Source organism: Girardinichthys multiradiatus, chromosome 18, assembly GCF_021462225.1.
Source record: "Girardinichthys multiradiatus isolate DD_20200921_A chromosome 18, DD_fGirMul_XY1, whole genome shotgun sequence".
Classification (NCBI taxonomy): Eukaryota; Metazoa; Chordata; class Actinopteri; order Cyprinodontiformes; family Goodeidae; genus Girardinichthys; species Girardinichthys multiradiatus.
In genome coordinates, this window is record NC_061810.1 from 15,245,221 (window position 1) to 15,260,978 (window position 15,758).

At 41.4% G+C, this 15,758-nt stretch overlaps 1 protein-coding gene across 2 annotated transcripts; it reads right to left on the reverse strand.

Annotated features, from left to right (window-relative positions):
- Positions 1-14,428, reverse strand: srpra (SRP receptor subunit alpha). 2 transcript variants are annotated; one of them, XM_047391414.1, is made up of 15 exons: positions 14,274-14,428; positions 14,030-14,167; positions 13,648-13,731; positions 13,362-13,525; positions 12,102-12,262; positions 11,851-12,013; positions 11,571-11,721; positions 11,343-11,464; positions 11,094-11,215; positions 10,914-11,000; positions 8,063-8,235; positions 7,588-7,801; positions 4,533-4,696; positions 2,436-2,534; positions 1-2,323 (listed from the first exon to the last, which is right to left on the reverse strand). In XM_047391414.1, the coding sequence occupies exons 2-15, from the start codon at positions 14,150-14,152 to the stop codon at positions 2,195-2,197; spliced, it is 1,956 nt and encodes a 651-aa protein (XP_047247370.1). In that variant the 5' UTR covers positions 14,153-14,167; positions 14,274-14,428; the 3' UTR covers positions 1-2,194. The 2 variants fall into 2 exon arrangements, with proteins under 2 accessions (XP_047247370.1, XP_047247371.1); XM_047391415.1 differs by having other exon boundaries at positions 14,282-14,354.
- Positions 14,429-15,758: the final 1,330 nt, after the last annotated feature.

Consider the following 15,758-nt stretch of genomic DNA (forward strand, 5'->3'; position numbering starts at 1 on the left):
TCAGCATGTAGCAGCTTTATTAAGAAATGTTTACATTCTCATAAATTAGTTCAAAATGCCAGTATGACCCTTGATTCTCTCATATTGCACTACCACACCTTAAAGGATGGGCTAAATATCTTTAAAACTTTGATTTACTCAGAAAAATGAAGAACAAATCAAAAGGAAAGAATTAAATAAAGGGTCACATAATATTGAGAGGAAGCAACGAAGTCTCGAATCTGTAAGACTGACAGAAGTAAAAAAACAAAAAAAACAAATGTAATGTGTCTTTCAAAAGTATCCACACCTCTTGACCGTTTTTTACATTTTGTCACATTACAAACCACAGACGTCAGTGTTTTTTATCGTGTTTTACGTGATAGACCAGCATCAAGTAGCGCATGATGTTTCAGTTGAAGGGACAAAAAGCTACTTTAAGATTTTCTACTGTTTGCTTTGACAAATACAATCCATTGACTCCACTTCAGATGTTAATTGGTAAATAGAATCCAGCCGCTGTGAAGGCCCCAGATGTTTGTCAAGAGGACCTTAGTGAACAAAAAGCATCATAAAGACTAAAGAACATGGCAGACAGGTCAGGGAGGAAGTTGTGGAAATGTTTAAAGCAGAGGTTAGGTTTTAAATCTGTATCTCATGGATCCAATCATCTGGAAAAAAACAACAACTTTGGAGCAGCTACAGAGATCCACAGCTCAGGTGGAAGAACGTGTAAATGGAACGGTTTTTACTCGTGCATCACATCTAAACTTTATAAAAAGAAGAAAGTTAAAATTTTAACAATACTGCTTCTTAACATTTTGGTCAACATAAGAGAAGCTGTGTGTGGCCCATTATGCTGAACACACCACGCCCACAGTAAAACATATTGGTGGCAGCATCATGCTATAGGGATGCTTTTCTTCAGCAGCGACAAAGAAGCTGGTCAGAGATGATTGGTGCCAAATACAGACCAGTCCTGGAAGAAAAACAAAGCAGAAGACTTCGTAGTGGGGTCGAGGTTCACTTTCTATCAGGACAACCCTGAACGTTCAGCCAGTGCTGCAAGGGAACGTTTTAGATCAAAGTGTATTAATGTGGTAAAAATGGGCAAAGTCCAAACCCAAATGAATATTCTGTGGCAAAGCTTGGAACATTAATGTTCAATCTGACCGAGTTTTAGTTATCTGGCAACAATTAATACGATAGACATACCCCAAAAGACCTAAAGCTGCAGTTAGTGAAGGGGTGGCTTTTTAAAGTGTAGACTCAGTAGGACTGATTACATCTGCATGCTACATTTCTCAGTTTTTATTGACAAAACAAAATATTTGAAATCCATAAATAATTTTCCTTCCAGTTCACAATCAGAAATCACTCACATTAACCCCAAAACATACACTAAAGTTTGTGGTTGTAAGGTGGCACAATGTGAAAAAAGTTTAATGATTTAAATACTCTTCCTGTACAACGTATCCTTCCACTTTTCATTAATAATGAATGGGGGAGGGGGGGCAGCATATAGGGAAAAAGCTCTAGATGATTTTAAATGGAAACATCCAAATGAAACAAAGTCAGCACAGTTGTTAGGGTACTGTACTGTTCTGATTTATAGAGGACCACCATTAAGAGTGGTCTTTTTAATCCATACCTTATTTAGCTTTTTAAGCAGTTTAGTTCAACCTGTTAATCTGTATAAATGTTGATTTTAACTCCAGCTGTCATCTGTAAACTGAGGTTTCTGACCTGAAACTGTATTCCTGGTGGGTAACCGTCCATGTAATGTTTAAACTAAGAGATCGAAAGAGAGAGGCACTATGGTTGCTAAGCTTTCCTTGGGAACAGGGAACCCAATTTCCATATGATGGAAAAAGCCGAGGGACAGCATGTACAAGTTTTGCTTGTGTGAACCAGTAAACGAGTGACCCAACCAAGGTCCGGTTAAAATGCCATGTTAGTTGACCTAAAATACACAGTTTTGGCCCAAAAATAAAGAATTATTCAAAGGAAGGCTCCACCGGATTTAATGGAAAACGTTCTCTTGAAGTGCACATCTGTCCGTCACTTGTTCATTTGATGCGAGGTTGGGTGGACAAGGACACGACCAGGTAAAGGTGGGCTAATGGTGCTCGAACAGCTCATGGGAGCGTGGCGAATGTACCGTTGGCTCCTTCTAGAAAACCGATGAATATTGAGCAGAGTGTTCAGCCGCTTATTAAGGCTTCATCAGGGAGCCGACCACGGCACGCGCGTTGAGGCTGCGCAGGTCGTTGTAGGTCTGCCCTGTGCCCACGAACACAATGGGCTGGCCAGTGATGTAAGTCATGGAGATGGCTGCACCAACCTGTGAGGGGAGGAAGGTGACTCGTGAAGGGCTACTAGTTTCCTAATGCAAATTTATGAGACACATTCAAATACATTCTGAGGGGTGTGACAAGAAGAAAAAGAACATCTACCTTGTCATCAATGGTGTCAAACTTTGTGAGAACAATTCCATCAATGAGGCGAGGCTTGTCAGACATGGAGTGGTCTGCCAGAGCCTGATTAAACTTCACCTGAGGACACAAACAAGAGAACACTGAAATATTCAGCTGAAATCTGAACAGGGTAGATGGAGGGGGAAAAATGCATAAAATCATCTTTTCAGCTAAGTGATGTTTAGAGGAAAGGGTGAGTAGTGGAGGAGGGGAAGCAACACATCTGTGTAAACACAAAAAAACTGTTTACATGAAACAGCAGGTGTATATAGAAAAATGCAATGCTGCCCTCTGGTGGGCAGTTTAAACATCAGACACCCAAATACGAGGTTTTAAGGAAGATCCAAATAAACATACAGGTCCTTCTCAAAATATTAGCATATTGTGATAAAGTTCATTATTTTCCATAATGTCATGATGAAAATTTAACATTCATATATTTTAGATTCATTGCACACTAACTGAAATATTTCAGGTCTTTTATTGTCTTAATACGGATGATTTTGGCATACAGCTCATGAAAACCCAAAATTCCTATCTCACAAAATTAGCATATTTCATCCGACCAATAAAAGAAAAGTGTTTTTAATACAAAAAACGTCAACCTTCAAATAATCATGTGCAGTTATGCACTCAATACTTGGTCGGGAATCCTTTTGCAGAAATGACTGCTTCAATGCGGCGTGGCATGGAGGCAATCAGCCTGTGGCACTGCTGAGGTCTTATGGAGGGCCAGGATGCTTCGATAGCGGCCTTTAGCTCATCCAGAGTGTTGGGTCTTGAGTCTCTCAACGTTCTCTTCACAATATCCCACAGATTCTCTATGGGGTTCAGGTCAGGAGAGTTGGCAGGCCAATTGAGCACAGTGATACCATGGTCAGTAAACCATTTACCAGTGGTTTTGGCACTGTGAGCAGGTGCCAGGTCGTGCTGAAAAATGAAATCTTCATCTCCATAAAGCTTTTCAGCAGATGGAAGCATGAAGTGCTCCAAAATCTCCTGATAGCTAGCTGCATTGACCCTGCCCTTGATAAAACACAGTGGACCAACACCAGCAGCTGACACGGCACCCCAGACCATCACTGACTGTGGGTACTTGACACTGGACTTCTGGCATTTTGGCATTTCCTTCTCCCCAGTCTTCCTCCAGACTCTGGCACCTTGATTTCCGAATGACATGCAGAATTTGCTTTCATCCGAAAAAAGTACTTTGGACCACTGAGCAACAGTCCAGTGCTGCTTCTCTGTAGCCCAGGTCAGGCGCTTCTGCCGCTGTTTCTGGTTCAAAAGTGGCTTGACCTGGGGAAAGCGGCACCTGTAGCCCATTTCCTGCACACGCCTGTGTACGGTGGCTCTGGATGTTTCTACTCCAGACTCAGTCCACTGCTTCCGCAGGTCCCCCAAGGTCTGGAATCGGCCCTTCTCCACAATCTTCCTCAGTGTCCGGTCACCTCTTCTCGTTGTGCAGCGTTTTCTGCCACACGTTTTCCTTCCCACAGACTTCCCACTGAGGTGCCTTGATACAGCACTTTGGGAACAGCCTATTCGTTCAGAAATGTCTTTCTGTGTCTTACCCTCTTGCTTGAGGGTGTCAATAGTGGCCTTCTGGACAGCAGTCAGGTCGGCAGTCTTACCCATGATTGGGGTTTTGAGTGATGAACCAGGCTGGGAGTTTTAAAGGCCTCAGGAATCTTTTGCAGGTGTTTAGAGTTAACTCGTTGATTCAGATGATTAGGTTCATAGCTCGTTTAGAGACCCTTTTAATGATATGCTAATTTTGTGAGATAGGAATTTTGGGTTTTCATGAGCTGTATGCCAAAATCATCCATATTAAGACAATAAAAGACCTGAAATATTTCAGTTAGTGTGCAATGAATCTAAAATATATGAATGTTAAATTTTCATCATGACATTATGGAAAATAATGAACTTTATCACAATATGCTAATATTTTGAGAAGGACCTGTATTTTTGGCTAAGCCCGCCGAGTTCTTATTACAGCTGTTAATAATAAGGAACAGCACCGGGTCATCTCATTAATACATCTAAACCAGATGTCTCCATCAGGGATCTTACCAGCTGGTCAACTGCTTCATTGCCCACCAGAGCCTCTCCAACAAACAGCACCAAATCAGGCATGTTGACAGCGATAAGCTTGGCCAGAGCCGTCATTAGAGGGGCGTTGTCCTGCATTCGCCCAGCAGTGTCCACCAGAACCACATCAAAGGCCTGGTTCCGAGCTGGGGGGGAAGGAGATTAAACATGGACAGTTAGAAATGTATAACCCATACAGTACCTTGCAAAACAATTTATTACGCTTGACTAGGGATGGGTACCTTTCACATTTGAACCGAGACAGTACCGATGGCCAGTACCTGGGAATAGATTGGTACTCGACGGTACCAGTTTATGGTACTTTTGTGTGTGTTTACGTGGTAGTAAATGTTAGTTGAATAATAAAATCACCAAATTTTTCAATTTAACATATTTGTTTGTTTCAAACATTTCTTCTCCCATGTTGCTGCAGACGATGAGTCGCTAACGAATGCTGGCGTGTTAACAGTGCCGAATGCAGAAATTGTAGCCATAGATCTGAGGCCGGAGAAAATTGCTCCTCAGCCTTGAGAAAAATCTTATGCTCAACCAGGTGCTTCCTGAGATTAGAAGTATTCCACCCGCTGGCCTTGCACTTCGCATCACAAATGTTGCATGAGCGTAATCTGCACCGCATTTTGAAAAGTGGAGCCATACTTCCTATCAGCCATGCTTGCTTTGTTGACTGTACCAGCGGCTACTGACGTCATTACGCTCTTGTGTGAAATGCTGTGTTTATGTCCAGCATAGAAAAATCGCCCACTCTTCCACTCTTTTAGTGTCACAATGATGCGTTTAAGTACCAAAACATGGTACCCTTTGATTTTATGTGAATAGGTATTACCGACGGTTTGGTCAGTACCTGTAAAAATACCGAATTCGTGCTGATCCATACCCATGACCCTGTTGGACCATGTTTTGCTGAATATTGGACCATTTGCACATTGCTGGACGCCACCAGGCCTTCTGGCGTTTTCGGCCATTTTATATCCCAGGACAGTCCGCTACTACAAATCCCAGCGGCCACCGCGGCTGAGTATGAGAGTATGAGACGGCCCACCATTGCTTTCAGCTTGGGACCGAGACGCGGTTACCTCGCAACTGAAGCAGCATTCTGGAGAAGAAGTCCCACGTGGATTTTCATTCATTCCATTCTCCCCGTTGGCCAACGAAAAGAAAAATTCATGAAAGAATCGATCGAAGATGTGAGTTTAACACGTAACAGAAGAAAAAACCCTCACAGAGGTTTCAAGGAGACGGATTGCCACCCTTGTTTTTGTTCCAGTCGATTACTAACGGTCAGATCATATTTTCCCCTCTCACCAAGGAGGCCAGAGGACGAAGATTGACCGCTCTTCTTGGTTTTAACTGCGGACGCGCAGTAACTCCCCCCTCCCTTTCTCACTCTCGCCCCAGAAGACTCCATCAAGTAACTCCGTTCTGTTTTATTATTTTATTTCTAGTAAAGTAGTCTGGGCAGGGTAGAAAAAGGATTTTAGCGCAATTAGATTCGCCACTTATAGTCTAATGTGTTCTGAATTGTATGTGCATGCAACTTTTTTTTTTTTTTAAACTTGACTGCTGTTGAATTTCGGAGGCCGTCGGGTCTTGCAAGTTGTGTTTTTATTGTGGGAAGACCTGAGCGCAGGTGCGCTGTGAAACTGGACTCCTATAATAACCTTATAGTGAAAACCAACCATTTTCTTTGTCTTCAACTTCGTGTCTTACTAGCTTGCCGCCAAAGGTTTATGATCCTTTGACCTCTAGGTTTACAACTTTGCTTGGAGGAAGTTTATGACTGCCTGTGTCCCGCTGAGCTATACTTTGGGGGGGTGACCTCCCCGAGCTTCGCTCAGCGTCACATTATCACTTGTTTGCCATAACTGCTGGTTTGATTACACACCCGCTGCTGTTGTTTTGTTTAGTTAGATATTTTACCCTTGTTAGTAGAACTTTGCATGTTTGATAAGGTGAAGATTATTGAATCGGAGAGCGGATTGTACCAGGACTGTTGATTTAATAAATATTCACATAGATAAAGAGAAGGTGTTTGTGTTTATTTTGTGCAAGAATGATTTGTCGGTCAAAATAAGGTCAAAGGTTACGGCAGAAACGGTTGATTAAACAGTGACATCTAATAATAGTTACCAACTATTACCGAGAATTTAATAATTGTAATCCTCTAAGGCTTTGAGCCACAATTACAACACCAGAGGACATCTCCAGTTTCGATTCATAAATGAGGATTTTTGGTTAAGAAATTAATTTTCTCAAATTATGATTTTTAATTATAATTCTTGATAAATATTAATTAATCAATAATCATAATCCCAACAACCCATAACACAAAGCAGTGCATTGTGAAGTCGTCTCTCCTTTGCACATCTAAAGACTGAAGTTCTTTGTAAAACGGCTCAAGTTCAGTCAGATTGGATAAAAACTGTCTGAACATCAATCTTTTAAAGTCTTCTGACAAGTTATCTGTTGGATTTCGGTCTGGGCCATTTTAACACAAATATGCTTAAACCCAACCCACTCCACTGTAACTCTGCCTGAATATTGAGGGTTGACATTCTTCGAGGTAAACCTCTTCCTCAGCCTGAAGCTTCTCACAGTCCCTAAGAGGTTTCATCCAGGACTTCTTCATCTTCACAACATGTCTAAATATAGCTGCCCTGTATTTAGGTGCCATGTTCTAGCAGAAGAAAAGCATCACCACAGTGATCTTGCCACCACCATGTTTCAGTTTGGGTGATCTGTGGTGTGCCATGTCTGTGCATTGGAATTTATTTAGGGGTAACAGAACACAAGATTTTGTTTATAAATACCGTTTGAGAACCACCTACCGTTTTCCTTGAACTTAAAAAAAAATTGCGCTTTTTGTGCTAGTCTGTCACAAAACAATCTCACCATAATAAACTGAGGTGCGTGGTTGTAATGTAATAAAATGTGAAAAAGTCTGATTGGTATGAATACTTCTGCAAGACATTAAATGTCAAGAATTACACTTTGTTTCATGAGGGGAAAGCTCTGTTACCGTAGGCAATGGCCTCCATTGCAATTCCAGCTGCATCTTTCCCGTAGCCCTTCTCATAGAGCTGGACCACCAGGCGACCTCCGTGCTTTTCTGGAGGGTGCAGAGAATTCAGGCGGCGCTGATGAGTACGAAGCTGCTCCACCGCGCCCGCACGAAATGTGTCACAAGCTGCGATCAGCACACTGAAACCATTTTCAATCAGCCAGTAGGAGATCTGGACCGAGACAGGGAGAAGTGTAACAATGCGAGGCACAAAGAAACGCTCACAGATGAGAGGGTAAGTCTCTCGTGTTGTCCAAGTAGAAGAAGGAATGTGTGAACAATAAACAATTTAAAAGTCATTTGTAATAAAACTTGAGAGATATGGTTTCTCTGTGCCCCCCCCCCACTAAACATCTAATACTGTATAACCTTGAATGTCATCAAGAATCCATCACAAACAGAAGGCAAAGCCACCACAGGCCATTTAAGTCACCTTTGCTAGGTTGGTAGACTTGCCAACCCCATTGACACCACAAAATGTGATGACGAAAGGCCTGCGCTGACTCTGAGCCTCCATGACGTCTCTCAGGATGTCCACCCTGCGCTTGGGCTGCAGGATCTGCACCAGGGAGTCCTGCAGGGCCTGCTTCACTGTCGAGGCCACAGCTATGAACACACACAAGATTTTCTTAGAAGACATAATGCATCCCCTACAGACAAATGCTGTTTATACTCCACAACAAGCTAACAGAAATTGAAACTGAGGATTATCAAAACCGCTAATAACCTACGATAAAGTGACGTGACTGACTGTGCAAAAAGTTTCCTTTATTCCTCTATTGAGTTCGTGTCTTCCCACAAATATTTGGGCATTGTCACCAATGAAAACCCGTCTGCTTATCACGGAGCACTAAGGTTTATTACTAGATATAAACATTTTATCCATCTCTGCACTTTGTATTCTTTTGATAAATTGTCCTCTCTTTCCATATGCAGAGTTATTAATCAATCAATCCCTGGCTTGTTGTCCACATATTTATCTTATACAGGTCCTTCTCAAAATATTAGCATATTGTGATAAAGTTCATTATTTTCCATAATGTCATGATGAAAATTTAACATTCATATATTTTAGATTCATTGCACACTAACTGAAATATTTCAGGTCTTTTATTGTCTTAATACGGATGATTTTGACATACAACTCATGAAAACCCAAAATTCCTATCTCACAAAATTAGCATATCATTAAAAGGGTCTCTAAACGAGCTATGAACCTAATCATCTGAATCAACGAGTTAACTCTAAACACCTGCAAAAGATTCCTGAGGCCTTTAAAACTCCCAGCCTGGTTCATCACTCAAAACCCCAATCATGGGTAAGACTGCCGACCTGACTGCTGTCCAGAAGGCCATTATTGACACCCTCAAGCAAGAGGGTAAGACACAGAAAGAAATTTCTGAATGAATAGGCTGTTCCCAGAGTGCTGTATCAAGGCACCTCAGTGGGAAGTCTGTGGGAAGGAAAAAGTGTGGCAGAAAACGCTGCACAACAAGAAGAGGTGACCGGACCCTGAGGAAGATTGTGGAGAAGGGCCGATTCCAGACCTTGGAGGACCTGCGGAAGCAGTGGACTGAGTCTGGAGTAGAAACATCCAGAGCCACCATGCACAGGTGTGTGCAGGAAATGGGCTACAGGTGCCGCATTCCCCAGGTCAAGCCACTTTTGAACCAGAAACAGCGGCAGAAGCGCCTGACCTGGGATACAGAGAAGCAGCACTGGACTGTTGCTCAGTCATCCAAAGTACTTTTTTCGGATGAAAGCAAATTCTGCATGTCATTTGGAAATCAAGGTGCCAGAGTCTGGAGGAAGACTGGGGAGAAGGAAATGCCAAAATGCCAGAAGTCCAGTGTCAAGTACCCACAGTCAGTGATGGTCTGGGGTGCCGTGTCAGCTGCTGGTGTTGGTCCACTGTGTTTTATCAAGGGCAGGGTCAATGCAGCTAGCTATCAGGAGATTTTGGAGCACTTCATGCTTCCATCTGCTGAAAAGCTTTATGGAGATGAAGATTTCATTTTTCAGCACGACCTGGCACCTGCTCACAGTGCCAAAACCACTGGTAAATGGTTTACTGACCATGGTATCACTGTGCTCAATTGGCCTGCCAACTCTCCTGACCTGAACCCCATAGAGAATCTGTGGGATATTGTGAAGAGAACGTTGAGAGACTCAAGACCCAACACTCTGGATGAGCTAAAGGCCGCTATCGAAGCATCCTGGGCCTCCATAAGACCTCAGCAGTGCCACAGGCTGATTGCCTCCATGCCACGCCGCATTGAAGCAGTCATTTCTGCAAAAGGATTCCCGACCAAGTATTGAGTGCATAACTGTACATGATTATTTGAAGGTTGACGTTTTTTGTATTAAAAACACTTTTCTTTTATTGGTCGGATGAAATATGCTAATTTTGTGAGATAGGAATTTTGGGTTTTTATGAGCTGTATGCCAAAATCATCCATATTAAGACAATAAAAGACCTGAAATATTTCAGTTAGTGTGCAATGAATCTAAAATATATGAATGTTAAATTTTCATCATGACATTATGGAAAATAATGAACTTTATCACAATATGCTAATATTTTGAGAAGGACCTGTATGTCACCCAAACATAGTGTTAACCAAACGAACTGAAACCCTCTGATTTCTCTTCCTGAATTTGATATGCGGGGCAATAATGTTAAGAAAACAGCTGTATTAATCATGACTCTGTGATCATTGTCTTGAACTCTTTGACACTGGATTTTGATAAGCACTTTTACCATATTGCATGCAACTTTTATGATATCATATAATGCTGGAATAAGTCTCTCTTGAAAATGAGATTTTTTTTCCTCAATAAGATTTAGTCTGTATAAAAGGTTAGAAAATGTGTTACATCTCTACACAGAAATTGTTACAGTGATTAACATAAAATTAGCAAAATTATGATTCATGCCCCTCATTAACTGGCCATGGAAATCCAGAGCCTAAAATGGCATTTTATTTATGCTCCACTAGTCCTTTTTTAGTACAAACTGCTTCTCTGAGCTGTGGTTATGTCTTCATGTGCCAAAATTCAACCAAACCTCAACTCCATAGATAAAGATCTACCAACAAGTCCGATTTTGGAAAATATATTTAAATTAACCATAAACAGGTTAAACAAAAACAGGATTTCATTCGCATATTTATTTACCATTACCCAGGAAAGGGTCAGGAAATGTGCAGCTTTCAGAAAACACAGAGGAGGATGCAAGGATCATCACAGAGGGATCAGGACTGACCTCTGGTAAATGCACTTACTGGTGAACGTGCCCATGACTTTACCCTCCAGCTTCTTAGCAACAGATTCACACAGCCTGGAGGAAATATCAGCTGCTACGTTCTTAGCTGGTGAAACATAAGAAAAGCCATGAATAGCAAACTAAAATGATTTCCCACCCAGTGTAACTCCCAAAGACAGAAAGGGACATGCAATCCTACCAATCAAGTGGTCCCTCATTTTCTCCAGCACCGGCTCCATGTCCTCCTGAGAGAGGCTCTTAGACCCCACCAGACCCTTCAGCATCCCAAACATCCCCCCAAATCCGCCACGCTTTTTGGGACTGAGATAAAAAAACATAAAGAATGAAAATTGGTTAAAGATTTTTGGTTTAGTTGAGATTTGACATTATAAAAAATGATAAGATCAGAATCAGCTATATTGGCATTGACACAAAATAAACATTTTACCTTGTCTTGCTTGTTTTACTGACAACCACTTCCTCTTCTTCCTCCTCCTCCATCTCTTCCTCCTCACTGGACTCGTAGTCCACAGAACGCAAGTCGCCTTTCATGGAGCTGACCTGCAAATCCTGAAAAACATCCAAGAGCTTAGATTTTACCCTCAGTGCGAGTAATGCTGCAGATAATTCGGCGCTAATAAAACCTCCCTGGAGGTTCAGCCCAAGGTAAACTTACCGGGTCAAACTGTGCTTCCAGGTTCTTTTCGCCATCTCCAGGAGAAGCGTCTCCATTCTTGTTGCTGTAGTCCAGGTTCTTGGTGCTGTTACCTCCGTTGTTCCAAACACGGTTCTGTTTCTCCTTTGGCTTTTGGGGCTTTGGGGACTTGCTGTAAGCAGGGATTGTAGGAATAGCAAAAGGAAGAAATTAAAATATGAGCAACTGCTCTGCCTTAGAATACTGTACTATCCAGTTTGAGGTCACTTGAATTCAGAAACAAAATGACCAGCTTTCTCACCTTGGTTTTTCACTAGTTCCCTTGACGTGCTTGCGGAAGAAATCCTCTCGTTTCTTTTGCATGATCTCCTCTGGAGTTAAGCCTTGGTTACCGTTCACCACAGCCTTCTGGTCAGGAGGTGAAGTCTTGCCTTGATCCCCTTTGGCAGGCTCAACTGCAGGAGCTAAACAAATAAAGTTCAATTATGCACTGTCCGAGATATAACAGACATACCAACTACTTAAAATGAGCGGTTCTGGAGCATCTCTTACCCTCCTTTTTAGTATTTTTATTCTTTTTGCCTCCTGGTTCCTTCGCCTTATCACCACCCTTCGTCTCAATCATGGACTTTACAGTTTTTTGGGATTTCTCTGACTCCTTAAAGGACCGCATGGGAGCGTGGCTTCGGGCTTTACTGGTTTCCTCCGCCTCTCTTTTGATACAGCAAGGAATTAAAATCAGAATTTGAAAGAGACAAAGCCAAATGTTGACAATTTCACAGCTTGTCACATACTGCACAGACATCATTTTATCTCCTAGCAGTAGTCAAGGTACATTAGAACAAAATTAAGTCTTGATTAAAATACTGTTCCAATTATGCCCAAACAGGAGAAGGAATCTTGGGTGATCTGATTGCAAGAGGACAGCACGTTTCAGAAAATCCTGTGAAAGGTAAAAGTTAAAACCCTAGAATCTGCTTCATTCATTCATGTGAGTTAACTTCCAGTAAAAGATTAGTTTACTTTTATATAGAGCAGTGGTGCCCAAAGGGGGGGGGGGGGGTGAATGAAATGAATAAAAATCAATTTTATAATAAACCAATCCAGCAGAATAGGTTTGGGAACCACTGATTTAATGCATACACATCTGCAATAATAATTTAAATGCCCTACATTTGAATAGCAAAAAATATTTGGTTCCTGGCAAAAGTATTAATATCTTTTGAACTTCAACGATGTTTCTATGGGATTTTATATAATACACCAACTCAAGGTAGTGCATGATTGTGAAGAGGAAGGAAAAGGAGGGTTGCGTGACGACACAGTCGCCTTGCAGCAAAGGCTAGGGCCTTTCTGCATGTTCTCCCTGGGCGTGCATGTACTCCCAATCAGTCCAAAATGTTAAGGCCAGGTTAATTGGACCCTCTACCTGCCTCTCAACAGTCAATATACAGAAAATAGATGTTTGACTGGAAAATTATACATGGGTTTCAGTTATTTTCTGCATAGATATCTGGGAATTGTGATGTATGTGTGTGGTTTGAACTTTTTGGCCAAATGCAAAACACTACATGTTAAGAAACAGTAACACTGCATATAAACCCTGACACACAACAACACACCACAACATGTTGGCTGTGGGGATCCTTCCTTTTACAAGGGGACAATTGTGCACTGGTTTGTGATGGTCCATCACATAAAATCCAACTAAAGTATACTAAAGTTTATGGTTGTAACATGACACAAATGAGAGAAAAGTTCAAGCGGTAGGAATACTTTTGCAAGGCACTGTATTAACATCAGCTTGTTTACCTTAGAAGTTTCTTGAACCTGTCCTCAAAGTCAAAGGTGTTGTTAAGAAGCTTCAGAGCTCCCTTTTGCTCCAACTCGTTCTTATAACGATCCCTGAAGTGAAGCTGGACATCATCTATAAACTTGTCCACGTAAATCAGCGTCAGGATCTTTTGAAAACCCACCTGGTTTGAAGGAGGGGAATAAACCCAATTGACTTGTAATGATAAGGTAAACATACATGACTATAATTAGCACAAGCCTTCTGCTCCTCTGCTACTCTTTCCATTGTCAGCTTCAGACTTACCACAAATATCAACTCAAACTCATTGTCCAGCTTGTATTTCAGACTCAGAGCTTCGTGAGTGAAGGACTTGTTCCCACCGCGCTCCTGTTAAAACAACAAAAACAATGTTGACACATGATCGTGAGCCCAACATTCAGATAGGTTTCAGCGTTTACAAAAACAACAACGTTATTGTGGCAGAACGTGTATCAAGTCGATTAGAAAAAGCAAAATAGTGCGCATTTGAAATGAAAAGTTTGTTTACTTGACTCGAATGAGGCTAACAGCTAGCAGTTGCTACCCGCTAGCAATAGCTTAGCATTAGCTACCTAAAGCAGGGTGAGAGTTTAAGAAAAAAACGAGGTGGGGACCAGAAAAGGTTCAAATGTCTGTGTGGCCTCACCTGGAGGATCACCGAGCGGATCAGAGCGTTGACTGGCCCCGTGAAAGACTCAGTTACACCGGCTCCCTGAAAGCACCACAGCACTATACCCCCTTTGCTGAAGATGGTGAAGAAATCCAACATCTTGTCCCCACGGATCTGAGTTTAATTAAGCATACAGACATACAATGAGATACAAGCAGAGGGAAAATCGAGTAATAAAATGTTAGTCCCGTAAACCTACAGTAAAACGATCAAGTCTTACCAGCTTACAGTTAAACGTCTGATAAATATCCCACGCGTAAAATCCCTAATACCGGTGGAAAACAGTTTTAGACACGTCAGATGATCATTGGGGAAGTGACGTTCTCTTCCGGTGTTCAGCCAAAAACGGATCGGGTGAGATGGTGCGCGCCGCGGGAGTGCGCTCAGATGTCTGTGTTTGAGTGTCTTCTTTGGTGGTTTAGTTTTTGGAGTCAAACAAACAGGCCAATAAAACACGTGTATGGCCAAGGTTACAGCAAATGTGTGCGTCGTTTACTTTTTTTCACTCCCGTACAACTTCTCGCGAACGTGGCTTTCTAACGTGTTTTTTTAACGTTTTTTTTTTTTGCCAAACTAAAAAAATTATTCTACAGATCTTGCTGAATATAGTCAGCTCCACCCTGAAAAAATGTCCAGAAAGATCAAAATCTGACACAAAGTGATTATGACTCATTTCCTGCCCAATGAAGTGAAAGGTCTTCCTAAAATGACTGTTTCACTCAGAGGCATTAGATCTTTCAGATCTCGCCTAATGTAGTCAGTCCCATACTGAAACGATGACAAAATGGCCAACAATTGATGTTTTTTTCTGCCAAAAAGTGATTATGGCCCATTTCCTGCCCAATGAAAATCAATTTCTCCCTAAAATGACTCTATTTCACTTAGAGGCATTATATTCTACAGATCTTACTGAATGTAGTCAGTCCCACACTGAAAAACGCCTGCAAAAAGTGATTTGGGACTACTTCCTGCGCAATGAAATGCAGTAGTTTAAGAATACAGGACATTTAATATAACATTAAACTCACAGATTATAGTCTATAACCACACTAGAACACAAAGTGCAATAAACCTCTTTAGTAACATTCAGACCAAAGTATATCTCACCTACTTGCTTCACAAACTGCCTTTGAATGGCTTCTTCTGGCAGTTGTGGTGGTGCGACCTTGGGTACCCATCCCTCGTGACTTGCACTGGATAAAAAGACCCAAAAATGTAATTCAATACATTGTGATGTTTTTATAATATTGCTTTTGAAAATTCCACTTACAACAGGCCATTCTACTGTCCAAATCAGTTTGCCTGGTTTGGTTTTTATATGTACATTTTGTAATAATTTGATTAATGTCCAAACAAACACACATATAAAACCCTTACCAATTGAGGATCACCATCGACATACAACGAAAACAAAAACAATACAGAGAAAACTATAATGTCATGAACATTATTTTACTATAAACATTTTTTTATACAAATTGAATGAATTATTTTACTTTATATAAAAGTTACTTTGACATATCAACTGATATAATGCTTGCGTGTAAGTACAGCACATGTACTGCATAATTTTTGTGAAGGCACCCTTTTTTCAAAGAGGCAGACAGCAGTCTGCTTTCTGATAGCATTTTCAATATGTGCCTGTCTTCTTTTAGGACACACACGTGTGTTCTTCTCACATCTCTTTAATAACTGCATTTACGCT

Coding starts and splice junctions, on each gene's coding strand:
- srpra (XM_047391414.1), bottom strand. CDS start 14,152: ATGTTGGATTTCTTCACCATCTTCAGCAAAGGGGGTATAGTGCTGTGG. Junction 13,732..14,029: donor TCCGCTCGGTGATCCTCCAG/GTGAGGCCACAC, acceptor TTGTTTTAACAG/GAGCGCGGTGGGAACAAGTC. Junction 12,263..13,361: donor AGGTTCAAGAAACTTCTAAG/GTAAACAAGCTG, acceptor CTGTATCAAAAG/AGAGGCGGAGGAAACCAGTA.